Source organism: Cnephaeus nilssonii (genome assembly GCF_951640355.1).
Source record: "Cnephaeus nilssonii genome assembly, chromosome: X".
NCBI lineage: Eukaryota > Metazoa > Chordata > Mammalia > Chiroptera > Vespertilionidae > Cnephaeus > Cnephaeus nilssonii.
The window spans coordinates 88,713,843-88,734,582 of NC_137071.1; the positions used below are offsets into that span (position 1 = coordinate 88,713,843).

General features: G+C 41.0%; 1 protein-coding gene across 1 annotated transcript; it reads left to right on the forward strand.

The window, feature by feature from the left end:
* Nucleotides 1–333: 333 nt before the first annotated feature.
* LOC307095367 (melanoma-associated antigen 4-like) lies at nt 334–1,305 on the forward strand (the record flags this gene model as incomplete). The annotated part of the gene is made up of 1 exon (XM_079764580.1): nt 334–1,305. The coding sequence occupies one exon, from the start codon at nt 334–336 to the stop codon at nt 1,303–1,305; it is 972 nt and encodes a 323-aa protein (XP_079620706.1).
* Between the last annotated feature and the right edge of the window lie 19,435 nt (nt 1,306–20,740).

Sequence of the window (20,740 nt, forward strand, 5' to 3'; positions counted from 1 at the left end):
CATGGAGGGGATCCCCCATCCAGAACAGAGGAGGCCCCACAGCACCCAATCCCATCACACCACACTGTCCCAGAACCTTGGTTTGTGCTAGCTGCACTCTGAGGAGCCTTCTCACTTCCTCCTTCAGGATCTTACTGGGCAGGTCGCTGAGGAGAGATACCTGTGACGCCGAAAAGCACTTCTGAAAAAGAGACTTGTAAGTAGCCTTTGTCAGAGCCCCCTAGGGTGAATTTCCCAAATGAGGCCCCTCACACTCCCTCTCTCTCACAGGTCCGTGAGTCCTCATTACCCACTTTCTGCCCAACTACTGCCGCGGTCTCAGCACACATAATCATGCCTCACCATCAGAGGAATGAGCTGTACAAGTCTGAGGAGAACATCGACCTGGTGGTGGTGCAGCTGCTTGGGCCTGAGGAGGTAGAGGAGGTGGAGGCTATATCTCCCTCCTCCTCTGTCTCTTCCTCACTCTCAGTCCTATTCCAAGAGAGTCTGGATGAGGTGGCTGCTGCTGAGACAGCAAGTCCTCCCCACAGCCCTCAGAGTGCCTGCCTTACCCCCGCTGCCATGGCAGCCTCTCCATGTATCCAACCTGAAGATGAGGGCTCCAGCAGCCGAGATAAGGAGGGGCCAAGCAGCAGGGAGGGCTCTGAAGAGGCCAAGTCCTCTCTCCAAGGTGCCCTACATTTGAAGAAGGCTTACCTGGTGGCATTTCTGCTCCTGAAGTATCGCACCAGGGAGCAGACCACAAAGGCAGAAATGCTGAGTAGGGTCATCAAAGAGCACCAGGACTACTTCCCTGAGATCTTTGGCGAAGCCTCTGAGGTCATGCAGCTCGTCTTTGGCATTGATGTGAAGGAAGTGGATCCCAGTGCCCACACCTATGTCGTGGTCACCTCCTTGGGCCTTACCTATGATGGGATGGTGGGTGATGGGCACAGGTTTCCCAACACTGGCCTCCTGGTCACAGTTCTATGGTTGATTGCCTCAGAGGGTGACTGTGTTCCTGAGGAGGAAGTTTGGAAAGCCCTGCAGGTAAGGGGCTTGCATGATGGGAAAGAGCATTGGATCTATGGGGAGCCTAGAGAGCTCCTCACCAAAGTTTGGGTGCAGGAACAGTACCTGGAGTACCGGCAGGTGCCCAACAGCCATCCTGCATGCTACCAGTTCCTGTGGGGTCCCAGGGCCCACGCCGAGACCACCAAGTTGAAAGTCCTTGAGTTTTTATTCAGGGATTATAGAGGGGATCCAAGTTCTGTCCCATCCCTGTCTGAAGAGGTTCTGAGTGATGAGGAAGAGCAGGCCTGAGCCAAGTTTCAGTCAGGCACACTTCAGGCCCATGTCTGACATGATGTGGGGACAATTCTTTAGTCTGTTTGAGAAGAGGGCAGTCAATGTTCTAGGTAGTGAGGCCCAGGGCTATTTGGGGAAATAAGGGCTGTAGCATCTGTGGGTTCCTGCGTTGATTTAGAAATGCATCCTTGTTTCCTTTAGGAATTGTAAATGTGTCCCATTTCGTAGAGGTTCCATAAGCTTCAGAACCTAATTTTGTGAATGATATTGACTATACATGTATTTGTACTATCCAGTTTGAAAGTAAGAGTTTTTTTTTATTGTGCAACACAAAATGGGACACCTTTCACCTTAGTTTGTGATTCTGAACTAGATAACATGGCATTAGAACAGGATGTTGTTGGAAATGTGAAAGAATTCAGCAATACAATGTATGGAGTCAAGTAATAGAGAAATAAAAGCAAAAAACTTGTTAATTCTCCTTTTCCATTCTTGTCTTTCATTCTATGAAACAAACTACATAAAGATTCTAGGATTTGCTTGTTTCATTCAAGAAAATGGAGGCATTTCATCTGAGTAAAGACGACGCCTGCTCAGTGGTTTGTATATTCTCCAGATATTTACTGAGCTTCTGTCCTCTGAAATGCCCTTTCTTGTAGTGGGCTCCACCATAAGCAGGACCTACCCACCCACAGGATGCAGTGGGAGCTGCAGACATATAATGAAGGTGGTGAAGTATCCCATAAGTCCTATAGAACAAGCAAAAGAATGTGAGAGGTGGTGGGGCTCCAGGGGACAGTACTCAAATGTAAAAGATATGACCAGGATAGTTTGGGGCTTTGGGAAACCGTGATGCCTTCTGTGGGGGATGATTGTAATGAAGCTGAGTAGTGGCAGTGGCCAGATCTTGCTGATAGTGTGTTTTGGGCTTGAGGGGATAGTATGAAAAAAGAAATTGGAAATTCCTTCTGGATCATGTATAAACCAGAGAGAAATGTCCATCCGAGGCAGGTGGAAGGGTGTCTGCCCTGTACTTCTATCCCATTGTAGAAACACACAGTGAAGACACAGGTGTTTCATCCACATTACCTGCAAGGATTTCCAGAGAAATAAGGGTCTTGCTCCTTGAAGCAATGCTCCCAAGTTACTGGACAGGCATTCTTCTCCCTGGCCTGGGAAAGCCAGGTCTGACTCCAGTGAAATAATATATTATTTCTGTTTTAGCCAGGGCTGACCAGCAGCACCTGAGCGATGGATGAATAATGATTACTCTCACACACGTTTCTGTGAAAGACAGGGCTAAGGGACTGCTTGGCTTAAACCAAACAGCCTGTTTCGCCTGCCTCCTTAGGCTGTTATTATAACAATAGCTTGAACTAAACTATTAGAGACTATCAGTAGCATATGTATCCTTGAGAGGACACACGCTTCTGCAGTGTCCTGTAAGCAAGGACTTCTAAAGACAAAACATAAAGATTCCAGTAAAACACTCGGGGGCTCAGACTTCTTTGGAAAAGTCAAGGCAGGCTTGGCCACCTTTACCTTTACCCAGCTCCCCCTGGAGGCCCCAGACCTTTTGGAGATTCCTCCTTCTAAATTTTCCAACCAAGTCCCTTGCTTCCCCACATCTCCCCATTTTTTTGTTTTGCTGGCTGCAGAAGAAAGAGGGAGGCAGCGAACTTTCTGCTTTGGAATGTTGGGGTCCGCGAAGCGTGTTCACTGCTGGAGTTCAGATTTTTTAAAATTATTATTTAAAGTGTTACATATGTCTTCCTTTTCCCCGATTGATACTCTCCTGGCCACTCCCACACCCAGGAGAGGCCCCCACCATCCCAGTGTCTGTGTCCACTGGTTATGCTAATATGAATGCATAAAAGTCCTTTGGTTGATCTCTAACCCCCTTCCCTGCCTTTTCTCTGTGGATGGATGGTTTGTTCAGTATTACCTTGCCTCTGGATCTATTTTTGTTCATCAGTTTGTGTTGTTTATTATATCCCACATATGAGTGAGATCATGTGATATTTATCTTTCTCTGACTGGTTTATTTCTCTTAACATATTGCTCTCCAGTTACATCCATTCTGTTGCAAAAGGTAAAAGTTCCTTCTTTTTTATAGCAACACTAGAGGCCTGATGCATGAAATTTGTGCAAGGGGTTTGGCCCTCAGGGCCCTGGCCAGCTATTGCAGCCCCTCACTTCCTCGGCTGGCCCTCGCAGCCCTAGCTTTGTCCAGAAGGTAGTCTGAATGGTTGTTCTGCTGTCTGGTCTAATTAGCATATTAGGTCTCTATTATATAGGATAGTATTCCATTGTGTCGATGTACCAAAGTTCTTTAATCCAGTCATCTGCTAATGGGCACTTAGGATGTTTCCAAATCTTAGCTATTGTAAATTGTGCTACTATGAACATAGGGGTGCATATATCCTTTCTGATTGGTGTTTCAGATTTCTTGGGATATAGTTCTAGTAGTGGGATTAGTAGGTCAAATGGAAATTCCATTTTTAACTTTTTGAAGGAAACTCCATACTGTTTTCCACAATGGCTGCCCCAGTCTGCATTCCCACCAGCAGTGCAAAAGGGTTCCTTTTTCTCCACATCCTCACCAGCACTTGTCGTTCGTTGATTTGTTGATGATAGCCATTCTGACAGGTGTGAGATGGTACCTCATTGTTGTTTTGATTTGCATCTCTAGGATTAGTGACTTTGAACATGTTTTCATATGTCTCTTGGCCTTCTGTATGTCCTCTTTTTTGGAAAGTGTCTATTTAGGTCCTTTGCGCAGCTCATTTTTTTTTATTGGATTGTTTATCTTCCTTTTGGTAAGTTGAATGAGTTCCTGTACATTTTGGAGATTAAACCCTTTTCTGAGGTAGCATTGGCAAATATGTTCTCCCACACAGTGGGCTTTCTTGTAGTTTTGTTGATGGTTCTTTTGCTGTGCAGAAGCTTTTTATTTTGATGTATTCTCATCTGTTTATTTTCCCCTTAGTTCCCATTGACCTAAGAGCTGTATCGGTAAAGATATTGCTACGACATATGTCTGATATTTTGCTGCCTGTGGAGTCTTCTAAGATTTTTATGGTTTCCTGTCTTACATTTAAGTCCTCTATCCATTTTGACTTTATTATTTTTTGTATGGTTTAAGTTGGTGATCTAATTTCATTTTTTGCAAGTATCTGCCCAATTTTCCCAACACCATTTATTGAAGAGACTGTCTTGACTCCATTGTATGTTCTTGCCTCCTTTGTCAAATATTAATTGAGCATAATGGCTTGGGTCTATTTCTGGGTTCTGGGTTCTGTTCCATTGGTCTATATGTCTGTTCTTGTGCCAGTACCAGGCAGTTTTAAGAATCGTGGCTTTGTAATACAGCTTGATATATGATATTGAGATCTCTCCAACTTTGTTCTTCTTTCTCAGTTTTGCTGTGGTATTCAGGGTATTTTTTTATTCCAGGTGAATTGTTGGAGAGTTTATTCTAGGTCTGTGTTATATGCCATTATCATTTTAATGGGGAGTGCATTGAATCTATAGATTGCTTTGGGTAGTATGGATATTTTATTTTATTTTTTTTTCAATTTTTTTATTAAGGTATTATATGTGTACATATATTACCATTGCCCTCCCCACACCCCACTCCCATATATGCCCCCTCCCCCCAGAGTTTTGCATCCATTGGTTATGCTTATATGCATGCATACAAGTCCTTTGATTGATCTCTTATCTCCCCCACCTCTCCCTAACCTTCCCCTTGTAATTTGACAGTCTGTTTGATGCTTTACTGTCTCTGTATCTATCTTTTTGTTCAAGTTTATAATGTTCTTTATTATCCATAAATGAGTGAGATCATGTGGTATTTTTCTTTCATTGACTGACTTATTTCACTTAACATAATGTTCTCCAATTCCTCCCAGGTTGCTGCAAATGATGAGAATTCCTTCTTTTTATGGCAGCATAGTATTCCATTGTGTAGATGTACCACAGTTTTCTGATCCAGTCATCTGCTGACGGGCACCTAGGCTGTTTCCAAATCTTAGCTATGGTGAATTGTGCTGATATGAACATAGGGGTGCATATATCCTTTCTAATTGGTGTTCCTAGTTTCTTCGGATATATTCCCAGGAGTGGGATTACTGGGTCAAATGGGAGTTCCATTTTCAGTTTTTTGAGGAAACTCCATACTGTTCTCCACAGTGGCTGCACCAGTCTGCAATCCCACCAGCAGTGCACGAGGGTTCCTTTTTCTCCGCATCCTCGCCAACACTTGTTGTTTGTTGATTTGTTGATGATAGCCATTCTGACAGGTGTGAGATGGTACCGCATTGTTGTTTTGATTTGCATCTCTCTGATAATTAGTGACTTTGAGCATGTTTTCATGTGTCTCTTGGCCTTCCTTCTGTCTTCTTTTGAAAAGATTCTATTTAGGTCTGTTGCCCATTTTTTTATTGGATCATTTATCTTCCTTTTATTAAGTTGCATAAGCTGCCTGTAGATGTTGGAGATTAAACCTTTATCAGTGATGCCATTTGCAAATATGTTCTCCCATGCAGTGGGCCTTCTTGTTGTTTTGTTGATGGTTTCTTTTGCTGTGAAAAAGCTTTTTATTTTGATGTAGTCCCATTTGTTAATTTTCTCTTTAGCTTCCATTGCCCTAGGGGCAGTGTCAGTGAAGAATTTCTTTTGGCATATGTCTGACATTTTGCTGCCTGTGGATTGCTCTAGTATTTTTATGGTTTCCCGTCTTATGTTTAAGTCCTGTATCCATTTTGAGTTTATTTTTGTGTATGGCGTAAGTTGGTGATCAAGCTTCATTTTTTTGCATGTATCTGTCCAATTTTCCCAACACCATTTATTGAAGAGACTGTCTTTATTCCATTGTATGTTCATGCCTCCTTTGTCAAATATTAATTGAGCATAGTGGTTTGGGTCAATATCTGGATTCTCTATTCTGTTCCATTGATCTATATGTCTGTTCTTGTGCCAGTACCAGGCTGTTTTGAGAACAGTGGCTTTGTAATACAGCTTGAAATATGGTATTGAGATCCCTCCTACTTTATTCTTCTTTCTCAGGATTGCTGTGGCTATTCGGGGTCTTTTTTTATTCCAGATGAATTTTTGGAGAGTTCTTTCAAGGTCTGTGAAATATGCCGTTGGTATTTTAATGGGGAGTGCATTGAATCTATAGATTGCTTTGGGTAGTATGGACATTTTAATGATGTTGATTCTACCAATCCATGAACATGGTATGTTCTTCCATCTGTTTACGTCTTCCTCTATCTCTTTTTTCAGTGTCCTGTAGTTTTCCGTGTATAGGTCTTTTACCTCCTTAGTTAAGTTTATTCCTAGGTATCTTAATTTTTTTGGTGCGATGGTAAATGGGATTGCCTTTTTCGTCTCTCTGTCTGTAAGTTCACTATTGGTGTATAGAAAGGCCATAGATTTCTTGGCGTTAATTTTGTATTCTGCTACATTGCCGAATTCATTTATTAAGTCTATTAGTTTTTTGACGGAGTCTTTCGGATTTTTTATGTACAATATCATGTCGTCTGCAAATAAAGACAGCTTTACTTGTTCTTTTCCAATTTGGATGCCTTTTATTTCTTCTTCTTGTCTAATTGCAATGGCTAATACTTCCAGTACTATGTCAAACAGGAGTGGTGAGAGTGGGCATCCCTGTCTTGTTCCTGTTCTTAGGGGAAATGTTTTTAGTTTTTGTCCATTGAGTATGATGTTTGCTGTGGGTTTATCATATATAGCTTTTATTATGTTGAGGTATGAGCCATCTATTCCCACCTTGTTGAGAATTTTTTATCAAGAAAGGGTGTTGGATTTTGTCAAATGCTTTTTCTGCATCAATTGATATGACTATGTGATTTTTATCTTTCAATTTGTTTATGTGATGTATCACGTTTATTGATTTGCGGATATTGTACCATCCTTGCATTCCTGGGATAAATCCTACTTGGTCATGGTGTATGATCTTTCTGATGTACTGCTGGAGCCGATTTGCTAGAATTTTGTTGAGGATTTTGGCATCTATGTTCATGAGGGATATTGGTCTGTAATTCTCTTTCATTGTGTTGTCTTTATCTGGTTTTGGTATTAGGGTGATGCTGGCTTCATAGAAGGAGCTTGGAAGTGTTCCTTCCACTTGAATTTTTTGGAATAGTCTGAGGAGGATAGGTTTTAGTTCTTCCTTGAATGTTTGGTAAAACTCTCCTGTGAAGCCATCAGGCCCCGGGCTTTTGTTTGCCGGAAGCTTTTTGATGACTGCTTCAATTTCGTCCATAGTTATTGGCCTATTGAGCTGTTTAGATTCTTCTTGATTGATTTTTGGAAGGTTATATTTTTCTAGGAATATGTCCATTTCCTCCAGATTGTCCAGTTTGTTGGAATAGAGTTGTTCGTAGTATTTTGTAACAATCCTTTGTATCTCAGCGGGGTCTGTTGTTATTTCACCTCTTTCATTTCTGATTTTGTTTATTTGGGTCCTCTCTCTTTGCTTCTTGGTGAGCCTGGCTAGAGGTCCATCAATCTTGTTTATCCTTTCAAAGAACCAGCTCTTGGTTTTGTTGATTTTATGTATTGTTTCTTTGGTCTCTATGTCATTTATCTCCGCTCTGATCTTTGTTATTTCCTTCCTTCTGGTTACACTGGGCTTTTCTTGCTGCTCTTTTTCTAGCTCTTTGAGTTGTAGGGTTAAGTAATTTATTACCATTGTTTCTTGTTTTTTTGCAATAGGCCTGTAGAGCTATGAACTTCCCTCTCAAGACTGCTTTCGCTGTGTCCCATAGATTTTGGATTGTTGTGTTTTCATTGTCATTTGTTGCCATGATGTTTAGTATGGATATTTTAATGATGTTGATTTTACCAATCCATGTCCACGGTATGTTATTCCATTTCTTTATGTCTTCCTCTGTGTCTTTCTCCAATGTCCTGTAGTTTTCCAAGCACAGGTCTTTAACGTTCTTAGATAAGTTTATTACTAGGTATCTTAATTTTTTGGTGCAATGGTAAATGGAATTGTTTTTTTACTTTCTCTTTCTGTGAGTTCTTTATTGGTGTATAATAAAGCCATAGATTTCTGGGTGTTAATTTTGTATCCTGCTATATTGTCAAATTCATTTATAAAGTCTAATAGTTTGTTGATGTAGTCTTTGGGGTTTTCTTTGTACAATATCATGTCATCTGTGAATAATGATAGTTTTTCTCTTCTTTTCCTATTTGGATGCCTTTTATTTCTTCTTCTTTTCTGATCCTTATGGCTGGTACTTCCAGTACTATGTTGAACAGGGGTGGTGAGAGTGGGTGTCCCTGTCTTGTTCCTGTTCTTAGGGGAAATGTGTTTAGTTTTTGCCCATTGAGTACGATGTTGGCTTTAGGTTTGTTACATAAGGCTTGTACTATGTTGAGGTATGATCCCTCTATGCCCATTTTGCTGAGAGTTTTTATCAAGAAAGGGCATTGGGTTTTGTCAAATGCTTTTTTCTGCATCGAATGATAAGATTATGTGATTTTTGTCTCTCAATTTGTTTATGTGATGTATCACATTTATTGACTTGAGCATATTGTACCATCCTTGCATCCCTGTAATAAATCCCATTTGGTCATAGTATATGATCTAATGTAATTGCTGGAATTTTGTTGAGGATTTTAGCGTCTATGTTCATCCAGGACAGTGGCTTGTAGCTCTCTTTCTTTGTGGTGTTTTTGTCTGCTTTTGGAATTAGGGTAATGTTGGCTTCATAGAAAGAGCTTGGAAGTGTGCCTTCCTCTTGAATTTTTTGAATTAGCCTGAGGAGGATAGGATTCTTTTTTGAATGCTTGGTAGAAATCCCCTGTAAAGCCATTCAGACCGGGGCTTTTGTTTGCTGGAAGATTTTTGATCACTGCTTCAATTTCTTGGGTAGTTATCAGCCTATTTAGGTTTTTTTTTTTTATTATTCCTGATTGAGTTTTGGAAGCTTGTATTGTACTAAGAATATGTCCATTTCATCTAGGTTTTCCAGTTTTTTTTTTCATACTCCTTTGTATTTCTGTGGGGTCGATTGTTACTTCAACTCTTTCATTTCAGATTCTGTTTACTTGGGTCCTCTCTCTTTGCTTCTTAGTAAGCCTGGCTAGAGGTTTATCAATCATGTTTATCCTTTCAAAGAACCAAGTCTTGGTTTTATTGATCTTTTTTATTGTTGTTGTTGTTGTTTTGTCTCTATGTCATTTATTTCTCCTCTGATCTTTATTTATTTATTTATTTATTTTTAAATTTTTTATTGAGGTATTATATGTGTACATATCTTACCATTACCCCCCCACCCCACACCCACACATGCCCTCACCCCCCAGAGTTTTGCGTCCATTGTTTATGCTTATATGCATGCATACAAGTCCTTCGTTTGATTTCTTATCTCCCCCCCTCTCCCTAACTTTCCCCCTGTAATTTGAAAGTCTGTTTGTTGCTTTACTGTCTCTGTATCTATCTTTTTGTTCATCAGTTTATAATGTTCTTTATTATCCATAAATGAGTGAGATCATGTGGTATTTTTCTCTCATTGACTGGCTCATTTCACTTAGTATAATATTCTCCAATTCCATCCAGGTTGCTGCAAATGATGAGAATTCCTTCTTTTTTATGGCAGCATAGTATTCCATTGTGTAGATGTACCACAGTTTTCTGATCCAGTCATCTGCTGACGGGCACCTAGGCTGTTTCCAGATCTTAGCTATTGTAAATTGTGCTGCTATGAACATAGTGGTGCAGATGTCCTTTCTGATTGGTGTTTCTAGTTTCTTCGGATATATTCCCAGGAGTGGGATTACTGGGTCAAATGGGAGTTCCATTTTCAGTTTTTTGAGGAAACTCCATACTGTTCTCCACAGTGGCTGCACCAGTCTGCATTCCCACCAGCAGTGCACGAGGGTTCCTTTTTCTCCGCATCCTCGCCAACACTTGTCGTTTGTTGATTTGTTGATGATAGCCATTCGGACAGGTGTGAGATGGTACCTCATAGTTGTTTTGAGTTGCACCTCTCGGATAATAAGTGACTTTGAGCATGTTTTCATGTGTCTCTTGGCCTTCCTTCTGTCTTCTTTTGAAAATATTCTGTTTAGGTTTGTTGCCCATTTTTTTATTGGATCATTTATCTTCCTTTTATTAAGTTGCATAAGCTGCCTGTAGATGTTGGAGATTAAACCTTTATCAGTGCTAGCATTTGCAAATATGTTCTCCCATGCAGTGGGCTTTCTTGTTGTTTTGTTGATGGTTTCTTTTGCTGTAAAAAAGCTTTTTATTTTGATGTAGTCCCATTTGTTAATTTTCTCTTTAGCTTCTATTGCCCTAGGGGCAGTGTCAGTGAAGAATTTCTTTTGGCATATGTCTGAGATTTTGTTGCCTGTGGATTCCTCTAGTATTTTTATGGTTTCCCGTATTATGCTTAAGTCGTGTATCCATTTTGAGTTTATTTTTGTGTCTGGTGTAAGTTGGTGATCTAGTTTCATGTTTTTGCATGTGTGTGTCCAATTTTCCCAACACCATTTATTGAAGAGACTGTCTTGACTCCATTTTATGTTCATGCCTCCTTTGTCAAATATTAATTGAGCATAGTGGTTTGGGTCGATATCTGGATTCTCTATTCTGTTCCATTGATCTATATGTCTGTTCTTGTGCCAGTACCAGGCTGTTTTGAGAACAGTGGCTTTGTAATACAGCTTGAAATCTGGTATTGAGATCCCTCCTACTTTATTCTTCTTTCTCAGGATTGCTGTGGCTATTCGGGGTCTTTTTTTATTCCAGATGAATTTTGGGAGAGTTCTTTCTAGGTCTGTGAAATATGCTGTTGGTATTTTGATGGGGAGTGCATTGAATCTGTAGATTGCTTTGGGTAGTATGGACATTTTAATGATGTTGATTCTACCAATCCATGAACATGGTATGTTCTTCCATCTGTTTACGTCTTCCTCTATCTCTTTTTTCAGTGTCCTGTAGTTTTCTGCGTATAGGTCTTTTACCTCCTTAGTTAAGTTTATTCCTAGGTATTTTAATTTTTTTGGTGCGATGGTAAATGGGATTGCTTTTTTAGTCTCTATTTCTGTAACTTCACTATTGGTGTATAGAAATGCCATAGATTTCTTGGCGTTAATTTTGTATCCTGCTACAATGCCAAATTCATTTATTAAGTCCATTAGTTTTTTGATGGAATCTTTTGTTTTTTTTTTTATGTACAATATCATGTCATCTGCAAATAAGGACAGCTTCACTTCCTCTTTTCCAATTTGGATGCCTTTTATTTCTTCTTCTTGTCTAATTGCAATGGCTAATACTTCCAGTACTATGTCAAACAGGAGTGGTGAGAGTTGGCATCCCTGTCTTGTTCCTGTTCTTAGGGGAAATGGTTTTAGTTTTTGCCCATTGAGTATGATGTTTGCTGTGGGTTTATCATATATAGCTTTTATTATGTTGAGGTATGATCCTTCTATTCCCACCTTGTTGAGAGTTTTTATCAAGAAAGGGTGTTGGATTTTGTCAAATGCTTTTTCTGCATCTATTGATATGACTATGTGATTTTTATCTCTCAATTTGTTTATGTGATGTATCACATTTATTGATTTGCGGATATTGTACCATCCTTGCATTCCTGGGATAAATCCTACTTGGTCATGGTGTATGATCTTTCTGATGTATTGCTGGAGCCGATTTGCTAGGATTTTGTTGAGGATTTTGGCATCTATGTTCATGAGGGATATTGGTCTGTAATTCTCTTTCATTGTGTTGTCTTTATCTGGTTTTGGTATTAGGGTGATGCTGGCTTCATAGAAGGAGCCTGGAAGTGTTCCTTCCTCTTGAATTTTTTGGAATAGTCTGAGGAGGATAGGTTTTAGTTCTTCCTTGAAAGTTTGGTAAAACTCTCCTGTGAAGCTGTCTGGCCCCGGGCTTTTGTTTGCCGGAAGCTTTTTGATGACTGCTTCAATTTCTTCCATAGTTACTGGCCTGTTGAGCTGTTTAGATTCTTCCTGATTGAGTTTTGGAAGGTTGTATTTGTCTAGGAATATGTCCATTTCCTCCAGGTTGTCCAGTTTGTTGGAATAGAGTTGTTAATAATATTTTGTAACAATCCTTTGTATTTCGTCGGGGTCTGTTGTTATTTCACCTCTTTCTTTTCTGATTTTGTTTATTTGGGTCCTCTCTCTTTGCTTCTTGGTGAGCCTGGCTAGAGGTTCATCAATCTTGTTTATCCTTTCAAAGAACCAGCTCTTGGTTTTGTTGATCTTTTGTATTGTTTCTTTGGTCTCTATGTCGTTTATCTCCGCTCTGATCTTTATTATTTTTTTCCTTCTGCTTACACTGGGCTTTTCTTGTTGCTCTCTCTCTAGCTCTTTGAGTTGTTGGGTTAGGTAATTTATTACCATTGTTTCTTGTTTTTTGCAGTAGGCTTGTAGAGCTATGAACTTCCCTCTCAGGACTGCTTTCGCTGTGTCCCATAGATTTTGGATTGTTGTGTTTTCATTGTCATTTGTTGCCATGATGTTTTTTATTTCTTCCTTGATGTCTTTGGTAACCCAGTCATGGTTTAATAGCATGCTGTTTAGTCTCCATGTGTTTGATTTCTTTGGGTTGTTTTTATTGTAGTTGATTTCCAGTTTTATGCCACTGTGATCTGAGATGATACTTGATATGATTTCTATCTTCTTGAATTTGGAGAGACTTTGCCTATGTCCTAACATATGGTCTATCTTTGAAAATGACCCATGTGCACTTGAGAAGAATGTATATTCTGTGGCTTTGGGGTGAAATGTTCTGAAGATGTCGATTAATTCCATCTGGTCTAGTGAGTCATTTAGGATTGATGTTTCTGTGCTGATTTTTTGTTTAGAGGATTTGTCCAATGGTGATAGTGGGGTATTGAAGTCTCCTACTATGATTGTATTGCTGTCAATCTCTCCTTTGATGTCTTCCAGGAGTTTTTTAATGTATCTTGGTGCTCCTGTATTGGGTGCATATATGTTTACCAGAGTTATTTCTTCTTGTTGGATTTCTCTTTTTAGTATTATGAAGTGGCCTTCATTATCTCTTGTTATGTCCTTCACTTTGAGATCTAATTTGTCAGATATAAGTATTGCTACCCCAGCTTTTTTTTCATTGCCATTCGCCTGGAAAACCTTTTTCCATCCCTTTACTCTCAGTCTGTATGCGTCCTTTTTTTTGAGGTGGGTTTCCTGTAGACAGCAGATATATGGGTTTTGTTTTCTTATCCAATCTGTTAACCTGTGTCTTTTGAATGGGGCATTCAATCCATTTACATTTAAAGTTATTATTGATAGGCACTTATTTGTCGCCATTTTTATTCTATACCCCTGTGTTCCTTCTTTGCTTCCTATTTCTTTCTTTCTTTCTTTCTTTCTTTCTTTCTTTTTTTTTTTTTTTTACAGCAGACCCTTTAGTATTTCTTTCATTGCTGGTTTGGTGGTGATAAACTCCCTTAGCCCTTTTTTGTCTGTGAAGCTCCTGATTTCACCTTCAATTTTGATTGATAGCCTTGCTGGGTACAGTATTCTTGGATTCAGACCCTTCCTTTGCATGACTTTGTATATTTCATTCCATTCTCATCTGGCTTGATGAGTTTCTGTTGAGAAATCAGTTGCTAGTCTGATGGGGGTTCCTTTGTATGTAACTGTCTGTCTCTCTCTGGCCGCTTTTAAGATTCTTACTTTGTCGTTGGTGTTTGCCAACTTAATTATAATGTGCCTTGGTGTCGGTCTTTTGGGGTTCATTTTGCTTGGAACTCTGTGAGCTTCTTGGATTTATGTGGGTTTTTTCTTCCCTATATCAGGGAAGTTTTCTGTTATTATTTCTTCTAACAGGTTTTCTATTCCTTGCTCCGTTTCCTTTCCTTCTGTTACCCCTATTATCCTGATGTTGTTTTGTTTTGTGTTGTCCCAAAGTTCCCTTAGGCTCTCCTCATGCTTTCTAATTTTTGTTTCTAGAAGCTGTTGTAATTGGGTATTTTTTTCCCTCTTGTCTTCTAGCTCACTTATGTGGTCCTCTGCTTCTTCTAGTCTACTCTTGATGCTTTCTATTGAATTCTTTACAGCAGTGATGTCATTTTTCATTTCTTCTTGGTTCTTCTTCATTTCCTCTTGGTTCTTACTCATATTGTCGAATTTGTCTTCCATCCTTTTCAGCCACCTTATGATCATTTCTCTGAATTCTTTCTCTGATAGGTTGTTTGCCTCTAATTCGTTTACTTCCTTTTCTGGTGATGCCTGCTTCTCTTTCCTATGTAGGCTATTTCTTTGTCTCCCCATGGTCTCTCTTCTCCGGATGTCTGGTTATATAGTTCTCTCTCTCTGGCGTTGATTTAAAGGTACAAAATACAACACAACCAGGCACAACACACAAGGCACTGAATAGAATTGTATTCACGATATTAATAACCTCCAATAAAGGTAACCACCAGAGAAAGACAAATTAGGGAATAGGAGTGGAAGAGGGAGAGTAAAAAGAAAGAACAACAACAAAAAAAAAGAGTGTGAATCTGAACTTGGGAAAAGAGCAGAAAAAAAAAGAAAAGAAAAAAAAGTAAGAGAGACAAGAACAATACTAAGAGGGAAAAGGGGAACAAACTATATATATGGGGAGTAGACTCCACTAGAACAACCACTAATCCCAGCAAATTCCAGCAACACTAGCCTGGAGATTAATACAAACTGCAACACCAATTAATATCAAGTGAGGCAAGGAAAAACAAAAGTAAAAAACAAACAAAAACAAGCAAACAAAAGAACCAACCAAACAAACAAAAAGAATAATTAAAAAAATCTCATAAAAAAGCATAAAAATTCAATCTAATCAACATTCAAGCAAACAACAACAAAAGGCCAGAGAGAAAAATATTTTTTTTAAGGTAGCGTAAAGAGCGGTATGTATGGATTTGGAGCAGGGGGTTGGGAATTAGATATATAAGTAGGGTGGAATTTTAGCAGAGGGTAAACTGAAAAAGTAGGGAAAATCTATAGCCAGAAATGATTAAGATAAACAGGAGACCATAAGGGGAAAGGTTAGGAGGAGAGTGATGGCAAAATGTTAGCGTTGAGATAGGGTAAGGGAAAGATGCAAATAGAATGTAGGACACTAATCCCAAAATACAAGAAAGGGAAAATCAAATGACATTTAAAAAAAAAAAGTAAAATAATAGTAATAATAATACTGATTGAAAATAAAAATGGAATAATTAAAAAGGTGAAAATCGAGTGAGGAAAAAGAAAAAAATTTAGTTTCTTAAATAAAAGATGCAAAAAATGAAAATAAAAAAATTAGAATAAAAAAATTAAAAAAAAATTGAAAAAAGAATTAAAAATTAAAAAATAGGAAGACTAAAATGTGCAGTAGCGGCTGTCATTCACTTCCTCTAATATTCTGTTTGGTATGCCTTTTTCCCAGTCTGGGCGGTATTTCAGTTCAGCTTTGTTCCACTGCTTCTCAGTGTTGTAAGCCAGTCCTGCTTTTTAAAGCCGGCCGTGTCTTAATTTCTCGTATTTATTTTTGATTACACCAGAGACAATTAGCGTTTCAGCCCCTGGGTGGCAGTGTTTCTGAATTGACTTCCGGGCCTCTCTAGCTTTTTTTTTTTTTCTCCCCTCTATGGCACTCACTACCGGTTTGTGGAGGTGTGCGCCTCAGAGCTGCCTCTCCGATGGTCACACCCAGCTCTGCTCCCCAGTTCCGAAAAAACAACTTCCCCCTGCAGTCTTTCAGGGTTTTTCCACCTGGGTTTTCCTATGTATTGGGCTTAGTAAGCAGAGTCGGAAAGAGCCCAAGTGCACGGACAGTGGGTCTGTGCGCCAGACTAAGGAGCCTGCCCTCCTTTGAAAATTCTTAGTCTGATCCTCCTCGTCAGATTAAAATGAGTTGCTTTTAAGAGGTCACTTCTGTTAGCAGCTCAGAGGACCCCCTTCCACATTCATGGATCACGGCAGCTCCAACTGCCGCCGATTTTTCTAGGCACAGACCTCCTGGTTCCTGCCGGTCCTACTGCTCGCGCGCTTCCCTTTCACCACGGGGATTAGAAACCACACCTTATTTCAGGCGAAATCTGACCTTTCCGTGGTTCAGTGAAGAGTTCCTTTGAATCCGAATGTTTGCTCCCATAGGGGACCGGTGTTCTGGTGCTCGCAGCTATTCAGTGTTTGCAGTTGTCGCGGAAAGTCAGGTTTCCAATAAAATCCTCCTTTCCTTGCAAGATGGCGAGGCGCCCGGTGAGCCCGCAGCTCCTGGAGGAGACCCAGCCCCTGTGGGTGCTGCACGGTCAGGGGAACCCTGGCCAGCACTCCCCCGCCTTCTCCTGTAGTTTAGCTGTCCCTTGGCTTGCCAATATACACTCCCCCTGCGAACCTCTGTGGCTCCTACTCTTCGCCCCAGGACCAGACTCCAAACACGACTCTATTCCGTCGCCATTTTTTTCTCCCGAAAAACTGGAGATTCCTTTTTACAAACTTTCCAACAAGTCCCATGCTTCTCCACAGGTTTCCTTGAGTTTGCCTTGGCCAAGTTCAAGCAAGGGCCAGATTTACTGAGAAGAAATGAAGAAAAATTGTTGGTTTTAATGGAAGAACCGCATGCAAAAGTGGAAAGGCTCTAACGGGTGGATTGGAATTCTGGGGAACTCTGGGTTAGTTGCACCTTGTTGGCAAGAGTCCACACCCAAATCCAATAAGCTATCATCTAGTAGGGAAGTACCCAGCAGCAATTTGTGAAGATGTCCTATTCAGTTTCCCATTGCATTGCAAGTTCAATGAAATGTCCTGGAAATAAATGTGTAGAGGACAGAGTGGTTGGTCTGGGGTATTAATAATACAAAAATAACAACCAACACCTGTAGATCCAATAGATGCAACTGTCCATGTCCATGCCTATTCAGAAGGCAGCAGAGACTCACAGATGGATATGGTGATCTTGCACAGGAAGAAAGGAGAAAATCCACAGCCTCATGAGATTTCAGGGGGTATTGCTATGGAAAGTGCAGAAAGGTCCTCTGGAATGAAGAGGGTGAGCCCAGTCTGCTGAGATGTGTAGAATGATTCGAAAACTCATGTGATAGGGGATTTGAAGCACCTCTCGCACAGCAGGGAGGCACTGGAAAAGGGTGGAGAATTTCAACAGAAATGTGACTTTCTGAGAAGTCCTACCAGAAACAGAGGTTTTTTGTTTTTTGTTTTTTTTCACTACAGATTACAGCAGCTGCATTTTAGAGCTTCTACCATGCAACTTCCCATTGGGGGATGTCAAGTGCTCATCCTCACCTTGTCTTCCTCTTCCTTGAATGAATGGGGACCCTGCAATGCCAGTCCTCTTGTACTTAGCAAGGGTTGTGTGAGGACCCTTTGTACTGAATGTTGAGCAGCAGCGTTGTTTGTCACAGTCATTTCTACAGAAGGCGGCACAGGGCCTGTGGGTTCACTCTCAAGCCATGAGAATGCAGACACAGAGCACTGTGCTAGCTCACCCAGGGACTTAAGCCATGCACATTTTCCCTTGAGAAGTGAGATGCCAGATTGTGTTTCTGTAAGGCCCTGAGCAGGGATGGGGGTGTTCCAAAGAGGACCTGGCCCACTGGAAGCTAGCTGCAGGAATTCCTTCATGCCTCCTGCATGCCTAGGTTCCTGGGACACTCCAATCTACCCCTCAGTGTTGTGATGAGTGTTGGTAAGGAGGCCCAGAGCCAACTGGCCCTGTTGGCATGGTGGTTTCCACCTTTTGGGGCCCTGCCCATTGCCCCCATCAACACTGCTGCCCATTCTCTCTCAACCCTGGCCCCAGTCTGCACATCTTGGGGCTTTGCTCTGCCTGTGTCCCCACAGACAACCACCCAGTTTCCAGTAATGATGTTCATATGCAGTTATCTTCACAGGACAATCCCAGAAGAGTATACCCTTTCAGGCAGTGTGGCAGGATGTGAGATATCTTCCTGGTGAGTGCCCTAGTGATTGATAAATAATAATCATTGCCAGGTGTACATGTGGGTAATCACTGTGACTGCATGTTGTCTAAATATATAAAAGCCTAATATGCAAAGTGTCCCCTAGGGAGTTCAACTGGGAGACCAGGCACTCAATTGTGCACTATGCCATGTGCTACCCACCAGGTGGCAACACAGAACAGGCCCAAGCCAGCAGCAGGAAGGCCCAATCAGCTCTGATCACTAGCCAGGCCTAGGGACTGTATCCATGCACAAATCTCGTGCACTGAGATTCTAGTTTTCAAATAATTCCTTTTGATACACCCAAATGCTTGATTAAACTATTGGCCTTGTTCAGGTGATTATTAGAGTGTTGGGTTAGAGGCTGAGGCTGAGGCAGAGAGGGTGGCAGGGGTGCCTTGGCAGTTACCCACAAAACCAGCTTGGACCTGGGGATCTATACAGGCAATTTGAGAAGATGAAAGGCTGTAGCAGATGGCAGAGGTGTCACCAGGTTGCCGCCCAGGGGTAGCTCCTGGACCTCCTGAGCTGAGTTCTTGGGTCAGAGAGGATCTAGCAGACCACCTGCTGAACTGCAAGTAGGCCAGGTGAGGGAGAAGCTGCAGGTCTGTGGGGCTGGAGTCACATGGCCTTAGTGGCCAGGCCCAGTCATCCTGGTGCTTTTCCCCTGTGGGTGACACTGAAAGACCCTGTGCAGAGGAAGGATAGGATCACACTTCTGTTCTGCAAAAGCCACCTGGGAGACTGACCATGCGGGGCTCCAATGGCAGGACTGCGCATAGTGGGTTCCTGTCACTTTCCTGACAAGAATTTTGAGACTGGAGTAGGCCTTGGCATGGGGCTGGAGAGGACCTGCAGATTGAAGAGATGTTAATGAGGAGCAATATGCCTGGTTTTTGGAGGAATCCAGCTTGGAAGCTCAGGGAGAGCTAAGAGCTGAAGGTAATTCAGGAAGGTTTGGCTTCACGCTGCCTAGTTCTGTGTGCTCATGTTTACTTTATATTTTGCTCTTTAAAACACATCTATCACCATTCCAGATCCTCTGTCATCCTTATAAATTTTGAAAAATTCAGTGGACTTCATGCTGAAAATTGGCAAACCACTTACAGAGAGTCCCCATATACCCCAAACGCAGTTTGCGTGATGATTAACAAGTCACACTTGTGTGCTCAAAGTGTAGCAGCTCATGAGTTATTTTCAATGTGTTATTATGATCCACAGTCCATTCTTTATTAATATGTCATGTTTTAAAATTTTTTTCTGTTGTCTTTTTCTCTGTTTCAGCATCACATCTAGGATCCCACATTCCTCTCGCCTGTTGCATCTTCTTAAGACTCCTCTTGTCCCTGAGAGTATCTCAGACCCTCTTTCCTTTTGATGGTCTTGATCATTTTGAGAAGTTCTGGGTAGGTCCATTATAGGATGGCCATGCACTGGGATTTGTCTGATGTGTTTCTCATGCTTAGAGTGGAGCTCCTGGTTTATGGGAGGAGGACCAGGGAGTTAAAGACCATAATCATCACATCATATGAAGGGCACCTACATATTATGATCACACATTTTCATTGCTGATGCTGACCTTGATCAGGTGACACAGGTAGAGTTTGTCAGGTTTCCCCACTGTAAAGTGACCCTTTACTTGCCCTTTCCACATTGTCCTCTTTGGAAGCAAGTCCCTCTGTGAAACCATGGCCACTTCAGGGCTCAGGGGTTTTGCTTACCCTCCTTGAAGGAAGTGTATCTACCTCAATGGTTTGGAATGATCATGCAGGAGAAGTTTTTCTACTCATGTATTGGGTTCTTTATCATTGAAACCTTTATCTCAGTAAATTACCCCAGCTTCCTTCTGTAGCTGATGTCTATTTTCATTCTATTTTGGTCAGAGGACATACTTTGCATGATTTCAATCCTTTTGATAGAGTCCTTGTAAATTTATTGAGGTATGTTTTGTAGTCAAACTTGTGGACTATCCTGAAGAAAGTTACTTGGTGCACTTGAGAAGACATTTATTCTCTTGCTGCTGGGGGTAGGGGAGGGGTTGTTGAGATGTCTTTCACTGGAGATGGTTCCTTGTGGTGTTCACTTTTTTTATTCCATTATTGAGCTTCTTTCTAGTTGTTCTATCCATTATTGACAGTGAGGTGTGTTGGTCTGCTGGGATTGCCATAACAAGTCCCACAGACTGGGTGGTTAACACAACAGAAATGTATTGTCTCATATAATTCTGGAGGACACAAGTCTAAGATCCAGATGCTGGAAAATTTGGTTTGTAGGCAGGAAGGGAGGACCTCTCTTTCTGGCTTGGAGATGGCTGTTTATTTCTATGTCCTTCACGTGGCCTTTTCTGTGCACAGGTTGATAGAGATATAGAGATACAGATATATAGATTTTATGTATATATATATATATATATATATATATATATATATATATAGAGAGAGAGAGAGAGAGAGAGAGAGAGAGAGAGAGAGAGAGAAAGA